Source organism: Chlamydotis macqueenii, chromosome 2 (genome assembly GCF_036417535.1).
Source record: "Chlamydotis macqueenii isolate bChlMac1 chromosome 2, bChlMac1.mat, whole genome shotgun sequence".
NCBI classification, from domain to species: Eukaryota; Metazoa; Chordata; class Aves; order Otidiformes; family Otididae; genus Chlamydotis; species Chlamydotis macqueenii.
Genome location: NC_141557.1, coordinates 2253618 through 2278434, shown reverse-complemented (window position 1 = coordinate 2278434; position 24817 = coordinate 2253618). Strand labels below are relative to the sequence as shown.

The 24817-nt window shown below is 44.9% G+C and overlaps 1 protein-coding gene across 1 annotated transcript in view; it reads right to left on the bottom strand.

The window, feature by feature from the left end:
* Window positions 1-12079: 12079 nt before the first annotated feature.
* The window catches only part of WNT3A (Wnt family member 3A), a 90496-nt gene continuing 77758 nt past the window's right edge, over window positions 12080-24817 (bottom strand). The window contains exons 4-5 of the mRNA XM_086741698.1: window positions 18550-18815; window positions 12080-15344 (exon numbers count right to left, since the gene is read on the bottom strand). Coding sequence (XP_086597824.1) covers window positions 14865-15344; window positions 18550-18815 — 746 coding nt within the window. The 3' untranslated portion in view covers window positions 12080-14864. The remainder of the gene's footprint in view (window positions 15345-18549; window positions 18816-24817) is intronic.

Sequence of the window (24817 nt, the reverse complement as noted above, 5' to 3'; positions counted from 1 at the left end):
AATGGAGGGTGTCTAAGATGGAGTGGAAGAACATCCAAACATGAATTTATATCATGGAGAAGAAGCCTATAGAGGAATCATTTCCAACATGCATTGTTTCTCCAAACTGCTGATTCTCAAGCTTTCCATACTTCAAGTGTCCTATACTCAAACAACCTGAAGCAAATTTTGCCTCCTATTTATTCTGGGAACTTCACACTTAAGAGACCATCGTGTCAGCCTGATGTTTTAGAGTATTCCAAACAAAAAGGGACAACTGGACATTTCTGACACTAAGAGATTGTGGACCTGGAATAAGTAAGTACAACTTACTCTTTCTTCACAAATTGTGACTGACTCCAGTTCCCAGTGGGATAGATCATTTTATTCTGCTTAGTAGTCAGTTTAGAGCAGGTTAGGAATGAAATGTCCCAAAGCATTTTCTCCCTTTTTCCAGAGTACGTTCATATTTTTCTTTAAAAACTGCAGTATGAGTTGAGTTGTGGCATTTGTGGAGTTAACAGCCCCTTAAATGTACTTTTCAAAGTCATCCCCAATTCAAATTTACTACTGGCTCCTGAATCTGACAGGAAACCCTTCACTTGTGGAAGTGAAAAGACAACAGCTCCTATGACTTTGGATCTGAAAGAGGCATCTACTCACCACTGCTGGCATGCTCTGAAAGACTCCTTGCTAAGGAAGGCTTAGCAAGACGAGCGCTAGGTTCGAACTACCTAGATTCCTTCCAACCACAGAGTCAAAATCCAGCTGACTCAACTCAACCCTTTTGTGCTTCTTCAGCAGCTAAGTAGAGTCTGTTCAGATTATTCTCATTAAAGATATATTTTTTTTTCATGGTCTGGACAGTCATTAAGGTCATTTTTTGATCAGGAATGAAATTTGATTTGGTGTCTTCAGCTGCAGGTTTCTCCCTGGTTAGAAGTGGCCTTCTTCCTTCAGTTCCTCTTATTATCAAGAGCTTTTCCTTCTTACAGAAAATACTTTAGACTTCTAAAATTCTCAGGCAGAACTATTGTTGGGCCAGGACCTGGCATATAAACCTGAGAAGTTCAAAGGAAATTTTGATGCCAAAAGTCGTTTAGCCCATACAAAACCGTTTTGAAATATATATGCATTTTCTTTACTGCTTAATAACTTTTTTTTTTGGTACTTTTTCTGTGTTCTACCTCACAGTTGAGATTCTTGCAAATTTGAGGTGAGGCTTGCAGTTTTGTGAGGGTTTCATCAGCCCTAATTTATGCCTCTAAAAGTTAGATGCCCAGGTCCAGCAGAGGCTTGCATCGTAGTCAAGGGAGAGGAGTCACCCCTAGAGGGAGATTCATCTCTTAAAACAGACATCCAAGGTTGGTCATGCAAATCATTTGCTGGACATCTCCTGTTCTCTCCCATGGCTGTAAAGATTTGTCAGACTTTTAAAGTTAAGTGAAATGACCACTGTCTTTGGGATTTTTAGCCAGACTGAAAGGATAAATAACCTTTTTCCTGGAAGTCATTCCCCTCCGAAGTGCAGAAAGAATATTAGTCTCTCCTACATTTGTTTTATGGACATTTACATGTCGATGAGTATACAATCAGCTGTGCTGGATCAGACAACAGGTTGTGTTGGCCCCGTCTCCTGTCTCTGACAGAGGCCAAGAGTGGGTGTCTCTGTGGAAGAGCAGAAGAATAGGACAGACACAGGGTGATACTTTGACTGGCCTACGACCAACTCTCAGCAACCCTTGGGTGGGATTTCTGATTGAGGGGTTATATCTTTGAGTGTAAAAACTCCTCATACATTTTTCTTCAGTGAATTTTGTCTAGTTGCTTCTTAAGATCAGGTAAATTTAAATATCCACATCTCTGCACAGCAAAGAATTCTATTGTCAAACAATCTCCCGTGAGAAGAAACACTCTTTTCTGTTGTTCTCCAACTGCTAATTACAGTAGATGTCTCCTAGTTTTAATATTATGAGAAATGGTGGATATTTGTTCTGTATGTATTTCTCAGATCTATCGTCTCTCTAGCCCAGGCTGCTCCAAGGATTTCTTTTGCAGATCATGCCAGCTTGCACCTCTTGGCCTCTGCTTACAGAGCAGTTCCCACCTTCTTTATGCCAGCAAGGTATAACCACATGCTTGGTGAGCTAGCAGAACTGTAACTTTTTTATTGGCTTGTACTAATTCCAAGCCACAAATGAAAAAAGTAATTTCCTTGACGTGACATGTTTGATAAATGATGCTAAAAGGTGGACCTCACTTTTCTCTAGTGAAGCCAGACATTGTTTCTGTTACTACCTTGATGTTATTTTTGCATTCAGGTGACTTGCAAGACTTCTGCTTGATACTACAACTTGGTGGCCTCTTTGGGTATGGTTGTTGTGTCTACAGGCAAACTGGCTCGGGCAGCCTACTATAATGGCCAGGAGCTATTTTTATTTATCAGCATCATGATGGATGTAAACGGGGTTACGTAGAAACAGATCACTCAGACTGGAAGTTCTTTAGAACAGAGTCCACCACCTTGTTCGATATTAGAGCACTAAGGGTGGCCTTCAGCTGTGACGAGCACCAGATACACTGTTACAAGTCAAGGAACATGGTTATGATTGAGATGCTCATAACAATAACACCTGGATCTCATTGTGTTCCTCAGATATCAAAACATTCTAATTAAAGGGGAGGAAAAAATAATCCAACGAAGTTGTACAGCCAGCCTTTCGGTTGTGTTTTATTCCATATGAATTTGGAGTGTCTGCTGCTTTTTAATGTGTAACCTTCCTGTTCCTCGCGGGAACAACATCTGCTGCTGAGGTGAGGTGTGTCAAGCAGTCCCTGCCAGCCTGTGAAAGAAGCTGGGTAGCCAAGGAACTTTTTCAGGGCTCTTGAGGACCACTCCATTATAATTCATTAACAAGTCTAAAGCTTAGCTCCTTGCCAGTCCTCCATGTGCCAAACTCCTCAGCGACTGCCGTGCTTGGGGGATTGTGTTCCCACTCCATGGTTGAACCAGTAACAAGTGTACTTGTTGATTTAGCTGTTAATATCTGCCAAAGTCCTTCCCTTACCCACTTCAGGGCTATTTACTTGTCCTGCCCTCTCCACTTCATTGAGACACTCCACTGTCCCAACTGACACTGCGGAAAGCGCACCTGAGAGAAATCTCCTGCAAAGTCTGATCTGTTATTCCAGCCTGGGTTAGCAATGTGGAAGATAAAACCATCATCTAGGTGTTTGAAGGGGCTGTGTCTCGTCACAGTCTGTGTGAAAACGGGTAAGTCCTTATCAAAAAACTCACCCAACTTCATTAACATTGACTACACAAAGGCTACCGTATGGTCTCTACTGTGAAATTGGGTCTAAAAAGTGGGTGGGGTCTAAGCTACTTCTTTATTTTTGAGAGCGCTTGGAATTCAGGTGTACTGCTTGTGAGAGAGCAGCATGGGGAACAGAGAGGGAGGAACAATTTTAGAGGAAGCATTTTTTTTTTTCTCTGGAAAGCAGCAGATTGTTGAAACCAGGATTTCAGTGAGGTTGCTCAAGACTGGACTGGAGCTATCAGTCACTCAGAAACGGCTGGTGACTCAGCCAGGACATTGGCTGTAGGTTCAAGTCTCTGTCTGATAGGGAGGCGAGGCTTGCACTTGGATTTCCATATGCTGCCAGTTGTCCTTGCTGTGGCTCTTCTGGAATACTTTTCTCACTGAAGCTATCCCATTTTGCATAAAGACCTTGATATTCCCAGGAGGAAAGACACTGCCTGCCTAACCCAACAGCATTGATTGGGACAGAAAAAACAGGTTCAAGACTCTGCTTGGATGCCTGCGTGAAATAAATTCTGACTATAACAAGCTGGCAGCCCACCACTACCACCGCTGTTTCCCACACCATACCGATGCTGCAGAATTGAGAATGACCACAGCCTCACATATCCCAGGAAAAAAATATCATAGAGCCACTGTGTTTCTCAGAGCTCAGATGCTTGGTGAGACATACTCAACACAGCCTTGCTGTACCTCCTCTTTGACAAAAGAACAGATAAAATTTGGGATGTGCATGAGCCAGGGCGAATGGAAGAAGGTTTCAAAGGGTCAGGTCCAGAGCACATTTTACTTTAGATAATTGTTAAAGTCTATTTAACGTTGTATGAAACCAAATTGCAAAGAAACTGAGCTGACCTCACCTTAACACTACCACCAAGTTCATTAGTTAACACTTCACCTGTTGACACTCGCAGGCAAATCCCACACCAGCTTGTAGCCCTGTGGAATGCAAATCTGGCTACGTGCCTCCAAATGACTGTACGATGGGGAAAAAAAATCCACACCTGCAAATAAAAGAGATCAGTAAGCAAATTCCAAAGCCAGGCTGGGTAGCGATGAGATGGCAAAGCTTTCAAATTATATTGGATCACAGCTTATTTATTTATGGCCTGGTTAGCTGCTGGTCAGGAATTGCTTTCAGCTGGTTTTTGCAGCTTCAAAGGATGCTGTATTGGATTGATTGCTCAAACGGGATTCAACTTGTAGATTAAGACATCCTCATTTAGGCAGCAATATGTAGTGTGCTGCCTACGTGTGCTCGGAGAATCTAAGCTCCCAGTACAACCAGTGGAGATCAAAGTTTCAAAGTGCATGCCTAAACACAGGTGTCTGGTACCATCTAAGATATCTTAGTGTTATTCCTTTGGGTATCCACTTGTCAATCCGGAAGGGCATGGGTCTCCTAAAGGGTCTGTAGCATTAGATGTGCCAAGCCCATATGATATTGCAGATGCCTTAAGTGATCTAAGGCAGCGCTCAGACCTCATGGTGAAATTAATCCTGCTCTAGACTTTACTAACAATAAGAAGAACTTGAAAGCCAGACCTCAAATTCAGACATATTGGGCTCAATTCATTTGACTAAAGCGTCTGGTGCCTTTTGACATGTCTTGGGTTGTCTGAGACATCTTCCTGGAGCTGCCAGACATGACACAGACCTGGTGACCCAGTGGTTCTGGAAGAGCACCAGGAGGACAGGCAGGATGCTCTAGATTGGAACGCCTAGAGGGCATCGATGTGCCTGTTTGCGGTTCTGTGGGCACCTACATTTGTGTCTTGGGATCAACTAAGCCTGTGTGGCAAGTCTGCAAGTTTGTGGAGGCCTTGGATGCCTTGTTCACATGCAGATTTGTCTGACTGTGAGTGGTTTATTTCCACCAGACTGGTGTGCAAGAACTTCAGGGGCTCTCAGAAGCCTTGGGCTCACTCTGTGCGTACAAGCTGATTTGCACAGATGGATTTGAGTTACAGTTCGACTGGGATGCCTGAGTATGCAAAGCAGTTAGGAGAAATGGTGTAGTACTACCAGCGATGTGACATGTGAACTTGGCCACCGTTTTGCTTAGGAGTAGTCTAGTCAGTACTGAATCTTTCCTGGGAACCAAACCTTCGGCCAAGTTCAGTGCACTGCTTCTCAAAGAAATGTTAAGCTCTCAACTCTGATGACTACAAGCAAGCTAGGTGCCTAATCACCTCTCTGCATCAAGGCCCATGTGCACGTCAATCCTTAAATTCTGCTTGGGAATGAGGTTAGAACCTTGGCTCTGAGCATCAAATAGCTGCCACTTGGTAGTGGAACAGTTTTAAGTGACTTCTATGAGCTAGGCTGTCATGAGCAAAGCCCACGGCCACGGCTAAATGAGACCATGACTAGACTGTGCTGCCTACCCATAAAGAAGAAAAGGACTGTTCTGCAAAAGAGAGGACTTTACAGTCTCCCTAATGGTGAAAAGTCCAGGTGATGGGGCAGCAATGAGTTATCAACACCAGATTTTCTTCTTTATTTCAGAAAAGAGTCTGTAGATGTTAATAGCAGGCATACCGTAAGAGTGACTGAGATGTCCACTCATTTCTTAGATTTCCCTATTTAAGCCAAAAAGAAAGGCTCTTGCTCAAACCTGGTGAAGCAGGCAACACAGCTTGACAAATAAACTTATCTCAAGTGCTCTTTAATAAGAATGTTCATCATTTATTTCTGGAAAACATGCTGAGTCTGGTATGCTGAAAGCTCTCCAAGTGTCATTCAAAGCAAGATATGGGTGTGTGTTTGCAAGGGTGTGTATTTTGTCTGGGACATCACAGTATGCTACTTGCCTCCCTGTCCCTTCTCATAGGAAAGGTGCTGATGTGCTCATTTAGAGCCTCTGTAGAAAAACAGATATCTTCAGAAAGTGATTTATACCAACTAAATTCTATTTTTCAAATAAGGGGGGTAAATCTCTGGATGTGCTTGTATCCCTTTTTTGACTATAAAGGAGTCATCAAGGAGGAGCTTAGAGGAGACACCTGGTCTATGAGGGATAAAGATGGGTGGCTTGAATCTCTCTTAGGTGGATGATGAAGACCTAATTGCATCCTGATCTGTCCCTGCAATCCATGCACTTTTCCATCATGATTACAGCCTTGGTGGTTGCACGACTATGCCCAGCATGCACTAATGTACTAACAGAGGGAGAAAATGCCAGGATATGGCAGAACCAACACAAAGTTTCTTAGAGCCTTCCAGGGGCATTGTGTAAAGAGAAGTCTTGCCCATGTTGGGCTTTTCTTGCTCTGGAGAAAGAATTTTTATAGCAGTCACAGACCATGGTTGTAGTGGCTCACCATGTACCAGCTCTCAGCCATGAGTAATCATATGGTTGATCTTTATCGTAGAATCATGGAATAGTTTGGGTTGGAAAAGACCTTGAAGATCATCTAGTTCCAATACCTTCCACTAGACTGGGCCTCTCAAAGCCCCATCCAACGTGGCCTTGAACACTTCCAAGGATGGGGCATTGACAACTTCTCTCGGCAACCTGTTCCTCACTACCCTCATAGTGAGGAATTTCTTCCTTACATCTAATTTAAACATACCCTCTTTCTCTTAGAAGTCTTTACCCCTTGTCCTGTCACCCATATCCTTGTCAAAAGTCCCTCTCCAGCTTTCTTGTAGGCCCCCTTTAGGTGCTGAAAGGCTGATCTAAGGTCTCCCTGGAGACTCCTCTTCTCCAGGCTGAACAGCCCCAACTCTCTCAGCCTGTCCTCACAGGAGAGGTGCTCCAACCCTCTCATCATCTTCATGGCCTGCTCTGGACCCTCTCCAACAGCTCCACGTCCTTCTGATGTTGGGGGCTCCAGAGCTGGATGCAGTGCTGCAAGTGGTGTCTCACCAGAGAAGAGTAGAGGGGCAGAATCCCCTCTCTCAACCTGCTGGCCACACTTCTTTTGGTGCAGCCTGGTTGAACTTCATGATATTCTCAGGGACCCACCCCTCCAGTCTGTCAAGATCCCTCTGGATGGCATCCCTTCCCTCCAGCGTGCCAACCACACCACACAGCTTGGTGCCGTCATCGAACTTGCTGAGGGTGCACTCAATCCCACTGTCCATGTCCCCAACAAAGTCTTTATCCTCCCCACCTTTGAAGTAAGATGCGTGTCTTTTGGCCATCTTTCTTCACATTACAGCTGGACTGTTGGAGGGAACTGAGTCCCTGTCCTATCAATGCTTAGCTGAGAAATGGGCCTGTAGCTGTTTAAGTGTACTCATGATTGAATTGCCATCTACCATAGCAGCTGGGCATAGGTTAAACGGTGCCAACTAGGGTGGCATTTCTCCTTCCAAAGCACTCAACTTCTGTACTACAAGAGGAAGACATATTCGTACCCTATTTCTCCCCAGCTGTATTTCAGCCTGTGATGCGAAATAACATCTCATCAAAACTGTGGAATGGTGGGAAAAATACCCAAAGACAGGTTAAAATTAATGCTTTTTTTTTTTTAATTTTCATTATAAAGTTAACACATCTATCAAACTTAACTGGTAACAAAAAACAGTTACAAGATATCGCTAGTGTGCCGTCAGTAGAAAATAGGGTAAAAGCCAATGAGGTCACAAGCACAACAGCAGAGCAACAACACTGTCCCGATGAGTTATTTCCGCAAATATATACTCTTACTAATATATACATTTATTCATAAAATAAATAATCATAAAAAAATCATCAGACTTAACAAAATACTGAGGAAAAAAAGGTGACAATCCTACTTTGTACAATAGCTTTGGAATTTCAGGTTGTATCATACATGCAATCTGTACAAACGGGTGCTCAGGTGGGGTGAGGGCAGGGGCAGGCCGGGGAAGGGTTACAGACAGTGATGTAGCTTTAAAGAAGGCAATGTAGTCAGGCAGACAGTGTGTGGGAAGGGAAAGCAATAGTGAAAAAAAAACCCACCCACAAGAAGATACTTGTCCTTGACTGCCGGACAAGCATGCTTTGTACCACGGGGAAATCCCCTGGGGTGCTACGGGGCTGTGTTTCATGTCTTCCACACTGCTGGTGGGCTCGTCAGACAGTCCAAAGCTACGACAGGTCTTGTTTGAGCAGGTTTTGGCCTGGGAGTGACAGAAAGTGATGCCATAAGAGATAGACTGAGTGGGTCTCCACAGAGGCTAAGAGGCGTGAGGCTGAGCTGCAGTCAGTCAGGCACAGGTGGGCAGTGAGGCAACCAGGTCTGGAGGAACGCGCATCAGTGTGAACCAGGGTTCTCAGTGGGGAGGAATGCATCACACACAGGAGGATTTTGGAGGTCTTGGGAGCCTGCCTTGGGAATGTACAGGCCTCTTGTGCTTTCCAAAGGGTAGCAGCAGGTGACAAGTGCATGTTGGAAAGGAGCCCTGACAAGAGGGTGACTTCCCTCAACAACATGGGTGATACTCAGCTGCTTGCTAGCCTATGTCTGTAGCAGACGTGCCTTCAGGATTTTTGGTGGAGTGGAATGAGTGGTGAGAAATAAATAAATACTAATAAATAATAAGAAGAAACTTGGAAAAGAAAGGAAAATGAGGAAAGCATCTCCCCACACCTTCCACACTCTCCACTTCCACGCAGGGCTGTCTAAGACCTCCCTTGGTCCACAGAACAAGTATAAGAAAAGCAAAGTCCACAGAGACAGAGAAGGAGACCAAGTCATGTGGAAAAGACACTTGTGACTGTTGTGCTCCAGGAACTTTCTCTATTTGGATGGTATTCACGTAAGAGGAGGATTTCTCCTGTAGATGACTTGGTAGAACTTGTCCATTTTAATTGTGTGCTTCCGAACAGGAAGAGGAGAGATACTCCCTTGGGGTCAAACCCACTACATACCAATCAGCAAAGTGAATTCAAAAAATTATTCTTACAGAATAGGTCCACCCTCTTCTTCCTTTGACACATTTTTAAGTCCAGCATTGTGGAAATTAACCCTCCTGATTCACAGCAGTTTAAATGAGAGCAGAATTAAGCCCACATACAGTTTTCCATCTTTAAGTCCCTAAAGACATGAGAGTTAGGCATCTGGAGTGGGGTCCAGCTCGTAGATTAAGACACACACTTATAGATGTCCACAAGCACGTGTCTCCATGTGCATTAGACAACTAAGCATCCATATATGATGGAGATTTAGTCAGCACAGTCAAAGCAGTTCAGCTCACGCTACAGGGGACACTTACATTTGGCCAACTGAATTGTTCTCCAGGCTCCACTGCCTATTGACTAGGAACTCAACTGAGTTGCTCATGCACAGGTATCTGTTGCCATCTGAGACGCCCTGGGGTTTCTGAAGCATCTGCATGGAGCTGGCAAATACGCCATAGGACTGAAGTGAAGCCCACACTCTTCCAGAGTGGCTTCTAGAAGCACAAGAGAGAGCAGGAAAGATGAGCATGGAGGGGCTAAGCCGTGAAAAAAACAATTCAGGAGAAAGCAAGCTGATTCCACTGCTGCTGTCCAGTGAGAGAGGGGAAATCTAGAAAAGAGAATCTCCCTAAGAAGTCCTTACTACAACAGCCAAGATTCAGCTTGGAGAGAAGTGGAAAATAAGAGACATATAGCTATGAAGAAGAGATGGGATCTCCTCCCACCCAGCCCACCTTCTCTCCCATCATCTAACACTCTCTCCACAGCTTCTCATCAAAACAGCTGTTTGGACACGCGACTGACAGATCTGAGTGAACTCCCTCACTATGCCACTGATGGCAGAGCGCTGCCTTCTTGGCTCTCAGCTCTGGAGCAGGTCTCTGGAAGAGCCGGGAGTCATTTTCCTACGGGCAATCTATTTAATGAGAAGCAATGACTGGTGTCTGCAGGGCAGTTTGCTTCATTGCATTTTCATGGCCCTGTTCTGTCTTCCCAAAGCAACAGCATTAAGGCATCAAGGGAAGCCTGGAGTAATTTCCATAGTGCAGAACCTAGGACTGGATTCACAACCCCTAGCTCCTGCAGAGTGCTCACGCTATAACCCTGAATATCCCCAGAAACATCAAACCCCCAATTTTCAGCACTGACAATTCTCTTTAAAGCTTAAAAAGTGACCCAAAGCTCATAGTGTTTCTCCTGTATTTGAATTTAAGGATCAGGGCATGACAAGCATGTGAACACACATGATGAATATATTATAATCCATGAACATCTCTATGGCAATATATCTGAATGCACTGAAAACACCAAAAATATTTTAGATTGAGTGGCAAAAGAAATTGCTCTCTGAGGTTTGATAAAACAGAAATTCCGTGATGCTCAGCTAAGACTATGGCACTTCTGTCTGCAGGGCTGATGTGGTTGGTGCCAACTTAGAGATTTCTGTACCATACTGCATTTTGTGGTGTGGTTGTCTCTGCCATCCCCTCCCAAGATTAAATCCTGACTGCTTTAGTTCTGCACATGAAGCCCCTCATAAGGAGTGGAAACAATTCTGGAGACTTCAAAATGCTTTGGAGAAGACTGTCGGTGCTGAATCTTAGCCAAGAGATACATCAGGGGTCAAGTAATACAAAATGTCATGCACTTTCCTCCCCATGTTTTTCTTTTCTCTGAGAAAGAGAAGCTCCCCAAGTTCTAAAACTAAACCAAAACAAGAAAAAACTCCTAAACTTTCCATTTCTTTCATAGAAAGAGAAGAGATGAGGCCAAATTCACTCCTCACAGGTAACTCCACTGTCTTTAATGAGGTTGGAGGTGGAACTGATGAGGCTCATCAAACCCATCTGTTCAGCTAAAGGAAAGGTTGGATAGCAGCATGTAAGAGGATGGAATTATGTTCCTTTTTCTTTTTTTTTTTTTTTTTTATAGCTGTGTTACTTGGTTGGACATCTTCCTCCTTTTCCCTGGTACTGCTAGACACATCCCTGATACAAACCATCTGCCTGAGGACAAACCTTATCAGAAGTGAAGACTGAAGGGAAGGGCACCAGGGGCCATGGAGGCTGAGTTGGCACTGTCTACATATAGGCATCTTGTGTTATTTTGGACACCGTACAGTCTCTGACATATCTGCTCATGTTTAAGACTTGTGGGAATCCTATGTCATTAAAGCAACAGCTGGATCACTTGGGGTGATTAACAGAATTCATGCAGGCATTTTTGATTGGCTTTAGTAGCAGCTGCTCAACCCCTTACATTATACCATCACAATGGATGACTAATTACATAATAAAATGAAACAAGAATGTATAGGCTTCATTAAAAATCCCTTGAGTGGGGTGGAAGTCCCCAACGACTGAGATGTTTTAAGCCTGAGTCCAACTTTGAATGAAGGAGTACAACTTCCAGGCCATCTCAGCTTGATCGGATTGTAGCTTCACCTCCTTGACTCATGATGGACCTCACACCATCAGACTGTACTCATCTATGAGCTCATCATCTACTATGAAGTCATTAGCTAAAGTTGGAGGAAGACACAGGTATGTCCAGAGGGCAATTTACCAAACACAGCTTAGATACTATCCCAGGCTATGATGAATCACCTTCTGGACTTGTTTGTTTCTTGCCATTGACCCTAGCAGAAGACTAGATAAATAGCTTAGACTACATGTATGGCCAGATGAGATAAATTTGACTGCTGCAGTCAAAATCCGTTTGTTCATCTTAAGAGGCAATTGCTCAGTAAATCCCTAATTTGTTTTCTTCCCCCCCACCCCGCCATGCTTCCTGAAGAGCTTCACCTGTGGATGTTAGCATGCTGTGGATGGGCTGAGGTCGGAGTCCAACTCCCATGCACCAAATCCTTCAACCCATTTTTTCATTGTTATGGTTTTTACACCATTGTTATGGTGTAAAAGAAGGAGTTTGAAACCATCTTGCTTAAAAATGTTACAGTAAAATTAGTTCTGATGCGACCCTTCTGAAGTCAATGGATTGACAAAGACCACGACCTGCAATGATTTGCAGCCTCGCTGTTCACTGACAGAAATATCTGGTGGGACGTGTTTAATGTCTCAGGCTGGGGCTGCTAGCACTGCATGATATTAAGTAAACCAGACATATCTTCCCTTGTCCTGTCTTTTTCAAGTCATCAATAACTTCCACTGCATATGTGGTTTCCTTCAGCGTTAGCTTTCTTTACAGTTTTTGTTTGGATATTATTTATTGTGGTAATTTTCTCCCATAGTGGCTTCCTTCTCTATTTGCCATAATGATCAGATCTCCCTTTTTTTCTCAGATTATATTACAAAAATCAATCATGCACCCCTTAATTGGTCCATCTTTCTCTCAACTTGCAGTGATCTATTGCTTTCTAGCAGCTGATGTGTGGCCATCCATTGAGTACAATATTTGTATGTACAGGTACGATTGCTTGTCTTCCATTTATTTCATTTTTTTCCTTGTCTCTCTTGATCTCTTCCTCTCCCCTTCCTTCCCTTCTGTGTCTCTGGTCATTTTGTTGCCACCTTTTTTTTTCTTTGCAGCAGGTTGATAGAAGTGCCTCCATCAGTAGGCAAAGCTTGCTTGTGCCCTTGGGCACAGCCCTGAGACAAATGGGTGATGCATAAACTGCATCAGTCTAGGAATAGTCCCAGGAGACGCCATGAGTCAGAGTCAACCCTCGGAGGCATAATTTCCTCCTGCTTTCTCTCTGAATGGATTAAACCCTGTTTGTTCCCTGCCTCTTCTGCGTACTCCCTCCTTTGGCTCCCAGGAATAAGCTGACGTGCAGGGAGAGAAGAGCACTCCGATTTCTCTACGTAGATGTCCAGGTGTGAACTAGCCAACAGCCATGATTACATTGCCATGAAAAGACTCTTACGGGTCACTGGGAGTTAGATCATGTCCCATTTCCTTTCCTGTACTGAAGAGAGAGAAAAAATGCCAATCCATTGTCCTTTTCCCAGGATAAGAACCCAAAGATATGGGTAAGGCAAAGAGGACATAGGACAAGTGCATCTGAGGCTAAACAGGCTACAACTCCGTGCTTGATTCACCACTCATTTATGCCAGGATCGACCAGGAATAACCGAAGCAGAGTTACAATGCTGTAAATACCAAGGTGACGGGCTGAGATTCATGCGTGATACCCACGTGGCTGAAGTAAGTCCTGATGCACACAGAGGATGTGAGAGTTGTTTCTGTAAACTGGCAATCCTGATCTGAAACTGGTAGTAGAACAGCAGACAAAGACAGGGAGTCAGAGGTGAACGGCAGAGATGGGCCAGCGCTGCAAAGTTAGGGTTTGGTTCTGTGTCCAAAACTGCCCAGAACTCTTGTCTGTTTCAGAGTCTGAGTTTTGTGCATTTAAATCTGTGCCACTTTCAGACACAGGAATGGCTGTAGAAATTAGGTGTGGAACAAAATTTGGCTCGAGTCTGAAACAGTTCCAGTTGGCAGAGAGTGGTGGTGGTGGGTTGGTTCACTATCATGTAAATTAATGTGTCATAAGCAGTCCTTCAGAGTCACGTTCCCGGCAGACTTGTGGTCTAAGGGTTTTGGTAAGTGCCCAGGGAGAAGCCTGCATCAGGTGCAGAGAGCGGATGGACTAAGTGCACTTTCCACTCTTGGTGATGGAATTCTTTAATGAGGTGGGAGGGATGAACACTTTCCCTTTCCTCCTCTGTGGGAACAAGCTAGGATGCTGAGGAGCTGGATGTCCTGTGCCCAGCAGTGAGTGTCCAGTCCCAGGAGACTTGCTCTGCACCCCATGTCTCCAAAAAAAAGCTTGTTGGCTGAGCCATGTACCCCGGTACAGCTGGAGCAACACCTCCCTTCGTGGGACTGTCTCCTTCTCAATGCACACATCGAGTCCTCTTCACTTCACATATCAGGCACTGAACTTTTCCGTACTGTGCACATCACCTGTGTGCCAACAGGGTATTTGCAGGAAACCATCAGCGGTTCTCCCTCTTTCTCTCCCTCTCCTCCTCCCTCCCTCCCTCTCTACAGGTGTCACTGCATCCTATGTCAAAACTGGCAGAAACTACTGTGCTAAAAAGTTCACGTGAAGAGCCTGCCCAAACTACAGCTCTATTATATATTTGTATAATTCTGTGGTTCCAGGGCAAAAGCAAAGGAGGATTTGCTTTTTTTTTTTTTAAAAAAGAAATCATTAATTTATCTGCTTTTATTTCTTTTGCTGCTCTTGTTGTTGCTCATATTATACAGAGTCTGGCCATTTGGGTACGTAGATAGATCTCAGAAAGCTTAGTGCTGCTGTCCAACACAGCCTCTGCCCGGCTGAGGGAAAAGGAGATACTTAGGAAGATGCAAGTCTTTCAAAGGGCACTTAATCACACGAGTCACTTCAGGTGGGAGAGAGCAGAGCAAATCCATGCTTTTGCTGATGCTCTTCTTTCCTGCTCCGTGTTGCCAGCTGGTTGAAAAACCGCTGTCTCCTACAGGAGGCATCATTGGGGCGTAACTTGTGTGACTGCCAGATGTACCTCGGGATAGCCCAGAAGTCATTAGACCTATTCTATCCAACCAGTTTTAGCCTTTTTAAAAGTTTTTATTCTTTCAATATCAAAAAAGTAGACTTCTCTCATGTCTGCAACCTCAGAGGAAGTAGGCTCGAAACCGTTTCTCCACTTGGAGCCCAGTGAAGGGTTTTGCCTCCTTTATTTGCATGTGTGGACATCGTAGACTCGTATGCACTCCTGGCAGCGGACGTAGCAGCACCAGTGGAAGATACAATGACACTTCTCCTTACGTTTCTCAGTCCTCGTGTTGTGTCCACGGCCACAGCACAAAAGGTCACAACCATCAATCCCATGGGAAGTGACATTACAGATCCTGTCACGGGTCCCAAAGGAACCTGTCTCAGGGTTGGGCTCACAAAAGTTTGGTGAGTTCTCATAGTAAACCAGGTCCTTCTCAGTTGGCGCCTTGAAGAAGTTGTACTTGGGCCTAAGGGTCTCAACCCAGCCACGGGATTCTCGATGTTTTTCCACCACCATTTCAGAAGCGCTGTCGTACTTGTCCTTGAGGTAGTCACCGATGACCCTGAAGTCTGGCTGAGACCACCAGCAGGTCTTCACTTCGCAGCTGCCTGAGAGGCCGTGACATTTGCACTTAAGATGCATGAGTTCAATAATAGACTGAAAAAGAGGAGAGGAAAGGCAAAGAAGAAGGAAGACGTTAGCCTGCAATCAAAACACATATTGCATTCTGCTATTTAGCCAGGATTTCCTAAAGAATGACAGTGTTTTCACATATATATTTACACACTTGTGGACAAAAATCACCTTATCCTCCAGCCAATGCCCTGCACAGATGCTGCTTCTAAGGCAGATAAAACCTCTGTAACTTTATTGTTTTCAGTAACTACCTCTGATGCCCAGTCCAACCGTAAGCATCTACCACGAGCTTTCACTAAGGGTTGAAGTGATTTCTGTGTGTACCGGCTTCTCTCTTATCAACGTTCATGGGTGAATATTGCAGTCCTGTCACCCAGGAACACAATTCAGACACACCAAGGCAGAGAAGCAAAGGAGAGAGAAATATTCTAAAACAATGTTTTCAAAAGTGAAATATACAGCTATTCCATTGGAAATTAAAGGATGAAACAACCTAACAGTTTAGTCTGGAATTCTATCTTTTATATATGTTTTCATTAAGCAAATAAGATTCTAGCCTTCCTTGTCGCTATGTTCAGAAACCTGAGAAGCAATGTATTTTCAATTTTAAGCCAGACGTCATTTTCCTAAAACCATTTCAAAGAAAAAAGTGGGACCCCAATTTTTGATTTTGAAAGGCTTAGACTTCAACATAAAACACTGTCTTGAAATAAATGGAAAGGTGATTATTGATCCCAGAAGTTTACTATCTTCTTTTACCTCTTATGAAATTAGTCTAAAGATTTCTAGAGGTGTTGCCCTCCAGTATTCTGAGGTGGGAGACAGCCTTATGCAACTTGATAATCTGCATTTTCAGACTGATCAGCAAATTTCTGGGTACGTGAACAGACTAGTGCCAGCCTGAGTCCAAAAGATTTGCCATGAATCAGCACCTTGGTGTTCACCAGGTGCTTTCCTGTGTTATTTACGGAGTATCACCCGCCACAAAGGAGGTTGTAATTAGCAATAAGAGAGAACCACAAAATGTTTGGTTCATATAATCATGCTGAACTTAATCAAAGCTTCTGGCCTGCTGGTAGGATTTTAATTCCTATGGGAACTAATATGAAACATCGCCTATGGCTCAGGTTTAGCTGGAAAGTCTTGAGCACGGAGTCATGGAAGAGCTACCCTATGAGTGCCGGTGAGAATGGAAAACACTAGTGGCTTATAAAACTGAAGGGTTTCAGATAATGGTGTGACATCTGCTCTCTAGTCATTGACATCTTTAAAATGTCCAAGAATAAATCAATGTCAAGCAACAGGACTTACAATAAAAAAAAACCTCTGCAGGCCTGTGATCATAGAGGTGTTTGCTCAAAGCTCAATTTTTCCAAGGATTCTCACTTTAAGGTAAATCTCCTCTTTCCACTCTACCTAGCTTCTCCAGAATTCCCTTCATCTCATTATCTCTCCCAGCAACAGCCACCAGCAATGCACAATACTTTGGCGTACCTGGAATAATTTGGGCCTGTGCTGGAGGAAACCACATTATTGCTTGTGGTCATCTCCATTGTGAACAATTTTTGTTTCCGATGGTATTTCATTTTGGAAGGTTGTATTCCCTGTGTCAGACCAGCTCTCCTGTGGTATGAGGTGGGATAACTCTGCTGGGTTTTGATGGTGTCCACCTGAGGAGCTCACACCAAAGTTCTAGCCTGCCCGAGGGCAGCTGTTTCCTAGCAGAGTGCAACCATGGTGGCTTTGCTATAGCTCACTGCACAGCCAAATGTCCTCCTCAGCATGTGTAAAGCCTGCTCTTGAGGGAGCAAGACCATATAAATCTCTTTTGATTACAGAGAGATATCTTTCTTCTACTGATGGATGAACTATCTCAAGTTTTAAAAAAATGCTGTTATCTCAGAGGAGCTGTGGCATGGTCTCCATTAGCAGGAGCTTTGTGATTGAATTTCACAAATTGTTTCCCATAGATTACGTTCTTCTGGCATTTATGGGCTACTCTTGGTGTAAAAAAGAGAATGTCCTCTACCGGACATTCTTACTGGATGGGATTGTTCCACCTTATGTAAAAGATTCAGTGTGTGGAAGACAGTCACTCTGATGAGGGTAAAACTTTGTGCTTTCAGTTCCCTTAATACATTTTGCTCTGTGACCTTTTGAAATGAAAACACATTAGCTGGCTTTGAGGCATGGTCCAAGTTTAACTGGGAGGGGCCAGGGTCACATTGCCTCTCATTTTCTTTAAATATTCCCTGATAAATGGAAGAGTGTTGAGAAGAGGGGTGGTGGGAAATGCTCTCCTGCTCTTCCCCACTCTCAGGCCTACAGAGCAGAGTGGTGACCCCAGAGGAATGGACAGTTGCACTTAAACTAGGATTCAGTGGCCTAAAAACATGCAACTAATGCAGTTTGTGAGCTCCAGGAGTGTCTAAGGAAAAAGTTTTTTACAATGAGGGTGGTAGAACACTGGCCCAGGTTGCCCAGAGAGGTGGTGGATGCCCCATCCCTGGAAACATTCCAGGCCAGGTTGGACGGGGCTCTGAGCAACCTGATCTGGTTGGAGATGTCCCTGCTCCTGGCAGGGGGGTTGGACTGGATGGCCTTTAAAGGTCCCTTCCAACCCAATCCAACCCAAACCATTCTGTGATTCTCTGATTCTAAGGCATCAGTCCCAAGAGGGCAGAGGACTTGCAGGAGACACAGAGTCTTTCCCAGTAGTAGCCAAAGGACAGGCTGGATACTTCAGGATATCTCAGTTTATACTAAAATGCATTTACTTAGGTTAAGCTGAATCCTCCCCATAAACTCTGGTCCATCTCTCTTAACTTCAGATGTCTACAGTACAGACATCACCAGCTTTACAGCTCACCTTCTTCCTACAGGCAGTTGAGGTGGACAGGCACAGTCAGGGTGTCATTAACTGAGCTATTTCTAACGACTCCTTCAAGTTGGAATTAAATCTCATCCTAGACCTGTCTGTCTTAACCCATTCTCTATAAAGACATCTGAACACTGACACCAAGGTAGACATTTACATATGGGTGGGTAAATTTACATAGAGCTTTCACAGGTCACCTCCCTGGCAAGAACTATCAGGTAGGTATCATCATTTCATGATGTAAACCAGCCCAGATTTAGGTTTGGTTATTCCCCTCAGTTCCCTCCCACTGTTCATTGTGGTAGGTAAGAAAAGGAGATGAAGAAAGGTGAAACTAAATGTCCTTACGGTCCTTCCAGCTTCGTTGTTGTGCCTGTTCATGGCTGACCGAGCATCTGGTCTGTTCTCTCGGGCATCTGCAAATTCCCGAGACACCATGCTCCCAAACTCCACGTCCTCACTGCAGCCCCCCCATTTCCAGCCTTCCCCGGGAGAGCCTTTGTGGCGGGTGTCACAGCCGCAGATGGTGGCCGAGCCCTCGGCGCAGGATCTGGTCACCGCGAACGCCACTCCAGCAGAGGCAATGGCGTGGACAAAGGCTGATTCCCTGGTAGCTGTGAAAGAGAGAAATCAATGAATAGTGGCCAGTGAAGGGACCATGGATGACTATGATCCGCCCCGTGAACACCTTGTTCAAGGTCACGGCAGGCCAGGAAACACTCGTCTTTCCTCTAGCCAGCTTGGACCTACCGCAAAGACATTCTCTTGAACTAGGAAATAAGCTCCTGTGTAGGCAGGTTTAGGCTTGATTCAAACCCACTGAGGTCAGCCAAGAAATTTTGGCTAAGGTCATCGTAAGGTCTTAGGATGGGGTCACAGCAAAACAAAAAGCAGTGCAAATCTGAGTTTCAGAGGCCGTATAGAAGATACTATACAGCACTTTGCAGGCAATGGCACCCTGGAGTCATACCCTAAGCTACAATTTTGGTGTCAGATGCACAGAATTTGGGCCATATTCCCATAACATGGAAAATGCATGTCTACGCTTAATGACAACCTCCATCCATAGTGGTGGGACCAGCACCATGTAAAGCACCTCCTCCTCTTCGACTGGGAGAGCTGCTGATGGCTAGAAGGTAGGAAAATGCCAAGATGGCCAGATACTCCCCAATCATCACTATGTAAAGTAAACATTGTCTCCACCCCCCATCCTGAGGCCACCTTCTTTTTCCTAGGCTGTTTAGCTCACTTAGAGACATTGTTCAATGCATGGCATCTTGCATCTATCCAAAATTTTTCTTACTTGCCAAACTAAGGCCCCTGCCAAGGAAAGGGACAGGAAATGAGCTCTCGTTTTCTGCCCATTGCCTCAGGATGGTGGGGAGGATCAGCAAAAAGATTTCATGGTTAAGGACTGAGGAGCCTTGGTTTCTGTGGAGACCTTCCTTTACAGCCTTTCATCCTAGTTGGAGTTGGATGAGGAAGGGCAGGGCAACATTAGCCTGATTCTCTTAGTTTCCAGTGCTTTTTTTCTACAGTGTGTCAAAATTAAAACCAAACATTTCAAACTGCACTGCAAATAAGGAATATACCAAATATATATATATATATATTTTTTCTCCGGTTTTAGTCTCATTATGTTTCTTCATTCATGAGAAATTAGCCTGGAGTTCAACACAACACCTCAGAAAATACCACCGCAATGCTTCTTGGCTTCAGTAAAATAGCATTTTTATCATGAATAGGGCTGTTCTGAAACCCTTGAGGCAATTCTAAGAAGACACAACAATTCTGATCGCTGGCCTCCCTTAACCTCCTGTACCATTCCCCACAGGAGCTCACCTCTTGCCTATAGACCAGTTAGCCAAGAAAGCATGTTGTCTCTGACACCTTTCAGATTATTAGGCTAGGACACTGTTGAAATACTAATGGATTCATAAAGGCAGAAGGTCACATTTTCAGGTGATGCAGGTTGGCCAGCTTCTACTGAGCTTTGCATCAGCTGACGAGGTGCCTCATCAAAACCACTCAAACCTTCTCTGCACCATATTTTGCTGATCTGAGCTTTCCCTGAGCATTTTGGCTTAATTTTTACCTTCTAGATGCTTCTAGGCTTTACTAACATGAGGAGAGTTTAATATGCCAAGCCAAAAAGCCAACATGTTCTCAGGGAGAAAACAAAACTGCATGCTTGCAGAGCAGTCTCGGCTGGATTGAAGGCTTAAGCAAGAACTTGTGCAGCACCGCTTTGCTTTGGGAAGACTACCAAATACAACAATATGCAAATCAAATACCGTGCATGAACTTACAAGCCGTAGGTATGAGCAATGTCCTGAAACATGATGTCAATACGCATCGTGAGGTTAGCAAGTCACTGAGGGCTAGAACCCAAAAAGGAAAATGCAGGAACCCTGAGTTTCATAATGTGATTTTGAAAAACTCTTGTTCAGCATCTGTCCAGCCTGGAGGATCTCAGCTTCCTGCAACTGATGACCACACAGTTCCTGAGTTGTGTGAAAGCTCAGCTTTTGAGCATTAACAGATGGGTCCAATTCTAACAAGACTGGAGACTTGGCATCTTGCACTTGCCTAAGCCCAGGTGGGATCCAGAAACCAGACCTCAGGGGTGAGGATCTTGGTGTGGTGTCTCCAAGAACATTGATGACCATTGCTGGGATCTGTAAAGGGCTTCTTGTAGAAACCAACTGGTGGGATGAATGTCATTACTCGCTGGTAGGAAGGTAGAAGGTATAATGCTTGACCAGAGAACAGCTGACACACCTTCCACCTCCTCCCACTGTAGTCTAGCTAATCTTGAAACCTTTTGATGTGCTGCTATGCCATGGACAGGAGAAGAAGACAATCATTCTCCTTCTTCCCCCTTCTATCTGACAGTTATCTTGGCTCAAGCACATTGCTTAGATAGATTAGCTTTCATCACTTTGGTAATCACCTCCTCCTCTGCTCAGGAGGAGAGACCTGATCCAGGCCTTTGGCTACTTGGGAAGGTGCTGTAGGTGCTGAACTGATGCTTGCAAGTGCCATGGAGAGCCCCTGTGCCTTGAAAAGCATCCACAGCCATAGCGTTTGTGCAGAAAACCTTCTCCTGGGTGGGGATGAGAAGGGTGGCCTTGGCTTAGGAGTCCATGGGTTGTGGATCCCACTTGGGCATCAGCAGGAGCTGTTAGGTCAGAACAGAGGTGTTTCTCTGTGTATACAGGTGCAGAGCTCACCAAAACCCAGGGAGCTTCAGGCAACGCAGCCAAAGGGTCTGCAGAATTTCTACATTTTCCACGACTTGGCTGCAGCCGAACAAGGGGTTACAGGAGCACTGCTTTGGTTGTAGATACCCACTTCTGCCTAAATCCCAGGTCCGTTACCTAAACTCTTCGCTAGCCCTAGCCCTTACTCAAAGCCTACAGCTCCAGGAGGGTTTTGATAGGATTTGCCTTAAGAAGCAACGGATTATACTCAGCTCTCCTCTTCCCAGAAAGAGCCCAATGCCTTTTACAGCCTGCGTACCAAGCAATCACTCCCCTGCTTTTGAAATGCAGCCACCCCCGGGGTGGAGTGCAGCCACCACTTAACAGCACACAACAGGAAGCAAAATAGCGTTGTATCTGATGGTAACTACCCGGGGAATGTAGGCAGGCAGAGCAAAGAAGCTGAAATTTGGCCCCGGGGCACTGAGGTTAGGAGTTTGTCTCTTGAGAAAGTTGCAGCCGATCTCTTAATGACTCCACGAAATTAGGGCACTGGGTTTACATCTCCTACCCCTGACTGAAGGCAGCGAGTTCAATATTGACGCAGACGGAAGGGCACCCTCGCGTGAATCACATCCCCCCACCTCCTAAGTTACAGGACTGTCCTCCGGTGACGAAACGGACCTGACCCTGCTGAGCTCTGAAGAGCTCCCCGGGTTGTAGCCGGAGGCGGCGTGGCTGCAGGAATGGAGAATGAGTGTACAGAGATACCGATAAGCAGAAGGAAAGCATGCACTTGTAATGGAAATGAGGGGTTATTAAGGTGCCATATAAAAATGCAAGAGACTTAGCAAAGATAACAGAAAAGCGCAGTGTATTTGTCAGGTCGCCTCATTCCTCTCTGGGTGGTTCTGGTAGCAGGAGACAAGCAGCTCGTTATGATTTGAAGAGAGCTTCTGGAAAGTCACCTGGCAGGAGGAGGTTAATAGGGACTAATACCTCATGGGGATGTTGACTTAAGAGCATTTTAACCACTTTGTTTTCAGTGCAACACGAGGTCACCCAAGCTCTGGCTTCAGCTTGTTTAATTCCTGCCCACTCCTGAGTTTCCCTGCAGGGCTCTTAGAGACTTGGAGAGCTGGTGCTCCAAGGTACCCCTCTCTGGACCCTTTTGCAGACGGTTGGCTGTCAGTGAAAAAGGCACTGAGACTTAGAGAGGGCATTTAGGGATGCTTTGGAGCCGCCCGCTCATGCAGAGCTCTCCAAGTCACTGGTCACTTCTGGAGATGGTTTCCTAAGGAGCCCCGTTGGTGAAGCTGGGAACCTGAATGTCGCCTGCAGAAGACCTCTGACCACTCTGCCTCAGCAGCAGAAACAGCTTGAGATGCAAAAACCCATGGCTGGTCAGCATCAGTATAAGAATCCAGAGGTCTGAGGATGAGGTAACATAAGATTTGCTTTCCTGCTTTTGCGGGGCTTTTTTACCTGACTTTGGGCAAATCCTTTAGTCAGTCCATGCCTCTGCTTCCTTATCCATACACCTGAGGACAACCCTGCTTATATCCTCAGGAGCCTGCAACACTAAATCCAGTGCTGTCTGGAGAGTGGGCAAAAGGTGTTGGAGCCAAACAGAATCATCAGGTTGTGGGACGAGGAAGGCAAATGAATAATGGCATAAATATCTTGACTGTCTAATATAGGAAACCTGCTCTCATGTGTTCTTCTGCCCAGACAGTGACTTATTTTCCCTGACTCCTTCTCTGAATGACTAAATGATTAACCCTAGGTCAGGTAGATATCCCAAATATGAGAGAGGAAGGACTACGGTGATATAGAAGGAAGAACATAATGGTTTATTTTGGTCTTAAATAAGACCAAAATACCATCCCATTTTACCACCTTTGTACCATAGTACTGAGCCCTATTGTCCTCACTCTTGACAACCTACATCTTTCTTTTCTTCCCTGCACAGTAGCCTGGTGGTAACGGCAGGTTCCTGGGACAGGGCAACACAATCCAACTTTGGAAGTGTTGGGAGCTGAAGCTGGAAGTCCTGTGTCCTGGAGCACAGCTCGAAGAACTAGGTGGTATTTTAGAGATGGAGCACTGCTGTTTCCAGCTGCTCTTTAAAAGAAAGCAGTGAGATCTGTGCAGTCTAAAAATAAAGAAAGAAAGAAGGAAAGAGAGAAAGAAAGAGAGGAAGGAAGGAAGGAAGGAAGCAAGATGTCTTGCTTGAGGTGGTTCTAGGTTGTACATCTTGTGAGGAAGGCAGCAGACCTCAGCAGCTGGAGAACAGATAGACAAGCAGTGGAGATGGACGTTGCTCTACGTTTTCCAATCAGCATGACACTTTTCTAAATGGTCCTCCTGAAGGTGTGAAAGATCCTTTGCAAAGGGAACCTCAATGTTTCCAGGACAGCTACTGGCTCTACTGTGTGGAGACAAACCTCCCATGACAACAGCCCTTTACTACCCGGGACCTTGTCACCATCCTTTCTGAAACATAGCCCTTGGAGGGAAGCAATGTCTTAATGCCTTTTTAGGGTGGACAATGTATAAACAACATGGAAAGTCATAGAATTGTCACAGATTGTTCCAGGAGACATATGATAGTGAAGGAAAGAGTTCCCACATCTGAACCACTCCTCCCAGCCATCGTTAGCATGTCTACTCTTGGACAGAGGATCCTACTCCCCGTTCCACGCTAGGAAAGACACTGCAATGGTGTGGCTTCAAGCCTTGAACTTCTGACACTGAAGATTTCTTGAGTGGTCTTGGGAAAGTCACTTAGCAATGTGGGCTAAAATGGAGAAAATATCATATCTGCTTAGCAGGACTGCAGGGACCAGGCATGGTGGTTTTTTCTCAGCTTAGCTTTTCAAAGCTAAAAGACAAGAGAGAGCTACCTGTTGTGTCAGCTCTTTCAGACACTCAGACATCCACCTCTGAGGGGCGGAAGGTGTAAAACCTTTCCAACATTTGTCTGGTAGGGCATGTACCCAGGGAGTGTGAGAAAGGGTTTAAATTCCCTCCTTGGCCCGAGGGGATACAAACCCACAGCTCTCATGCTGGGATTTGCACAACAGTTGACACTACATTGACTCTGGATTAAAAAAAAAAAAAAATCTAAATAAACCCCAAGAACCAAGAAACTGGAAATAAAACTTGTGGCAGACTAGAGTTTCTGGTATTTGGAGCTAGTACAGCCCTGTCTCTTACACTGGAGGCCTGTCCTAACAGCTTCATCTCCCCCTGATTACTGTGGTCAGGGTCCTTCTTGCAGGTTAAACATCACAGGGATTGCAGGGGAGAAAGGTGTTTTTCAATGGAGGAAGATGGTGAATAAATTGTAAAGGGAGCTTTGGGAGTTTTGGAAGCCCAGTCTTTTACTCCAGGTGAAGTGAATTTTGTTT